The following is a 1365-nucleotide window of genomic DNA, read 5'->3' as shown; positions in this document are numbered from 1 at the left end:
CAAATAAAATAGCTTCCGTAGGGCGGCAGCTCTGTTACACTCCAGAATGACCAGTGCTGCTTAAACTGTAGTCCGTGTAAAAGTCACGTGAGGACTTGTTAGAACACGCCTGCAATCCCAGCTTCCAGAGGTTGAGGTAGGAGGGTTGTGAGTTTGAGGCTAGCCTGGGCTACCTAGTGAGTTTGGCGCCAATCTGAGTTACAGAGTGAGACCTGTCTTGAACAAACAAACAAAAGAAAAGCTCATGACTAGATCCCATCTGAGGCTGAGCCTCACAGAAAGTTTCTTAGAAGCTCCAAGCTGGCGCTCGTGCTCTTGGTTCTTGGACCCACCGTGAGGGACGGCTCTGCACCGTCCCTTTAGATCCCTCTCCTACATTTTGAGAATTGTCCCTTCCTTTCTCTTCCTGCTGATCCATTCCCATTTGCCCAGAAATGGCTCCCAATAACTCAACTTAAAAATGACTCTTCAGAGGGCTCCGAGTCACTGATTTTGATGGTTTTCTTAGGCGATGGTTCCGAAACCCCCGAGGACATGGAAGAGGAGATTCCAGTGGTGATCTGTGCGGCCCCAGGGAGGATGGGCGCAACCATGGCCGCCATCAACAGCATCTACAGCAACACCGATGCCAACATTGTGTTCTATGTCGTCGGACTACGAAACACGCTGCCTCGAATAAGGTAGTTTGTACTGCGTTTTTGGAATGTTCTATTTTCTTTCAGTGTTCTTTTTTCTCTTTAGATGGGCCCTTACCACCTTCACCTTCTCTCCTTTCTCCTCCTCCCTTTTCTTCTTCTAGATTGATAGCTATCATTAGCATTATTGAGAGGAAGTCCTGGGCTTATTTGTGACTTGACTAATGAATTTCTAGATGAGGAAACGCCCGCGGGGCCTCATTATTAAATAAGACAACAGCTGCTTCTGCAGATGTGAACCCTCTGGTGGACTAAAGAACCCCAGTCCTGGAGAAGCTTACTGGAAAATCTTTCAAGTATTTGTTCTTGGCCAGGCTGAGGAAGGCTTGCGAGCCTCTACTGAGGCAGTGGAGCCTGGAGGATCACTGGGGGCTACAGGGGAAGGCAAAGGGAAGACCAGCCAATCTCAGTGCCTGAGTGAGGACCTGGATCATCCCAGCGGAGGAGGAGAGAACAAGTGTTCTTTCCATTTTCCCTCTTTTCCTAACCTGGGAAAATATTTGCACAACCCTCACTAGCTAGTTTAGGGGAAGAGGCCAGAGATTTACTCCACGACTCACACAGATTAAACACGGACCCTACCACTGAATCACACTTGATCTGTAATGGCTGAACTACAAACTTACAGCGATATAACTTTATAGGTCATACTATAACTTTGAACTTAGTT

The 1365-nt window shown here is 47.6% G+C and overlaps 1 protein-coding gene across 1 annotated transcript in view; it reads left to right on the top strand.

Annotated features, from left to right (window-relative positions):
- Glt8d2 (glycosyltransferase 8 domain containing 2) overlaps positions 1-1365 on the top strand; it is a 22921-nt gene that overhangs the window by 11411 nt on the left and 10145 nt on the right. Inside the window, exon 3 of the mRNA XM_013350329.2 lies at positions 509-680. Within this exon, the coding sequence (XP_013205783.2) occupies positions 509-680 (172 nt within the window). The remainder of the gene's footprint in view (positions 1-508; positions 681-1365) is intronic.

Source organism: Microtus ochrogaster, chromosome 24 (genome assembly GCF_000317375.1).
Source record: "Microtus ochrogaster isolate Prairie Vole_2 chromosome 24, MicOch1.0, whole genome shotgun sequence".
NCBI lineage: Eukaryota > Metazoa > Chordata > Mammalia > Rodentia > Cricetidae > Microtus > Microtus ochrogaster.
Note: the sequence above shows the minus strand (reverse complement) of the source record. Positions and strands in the feature narration are given on the sequence as shown.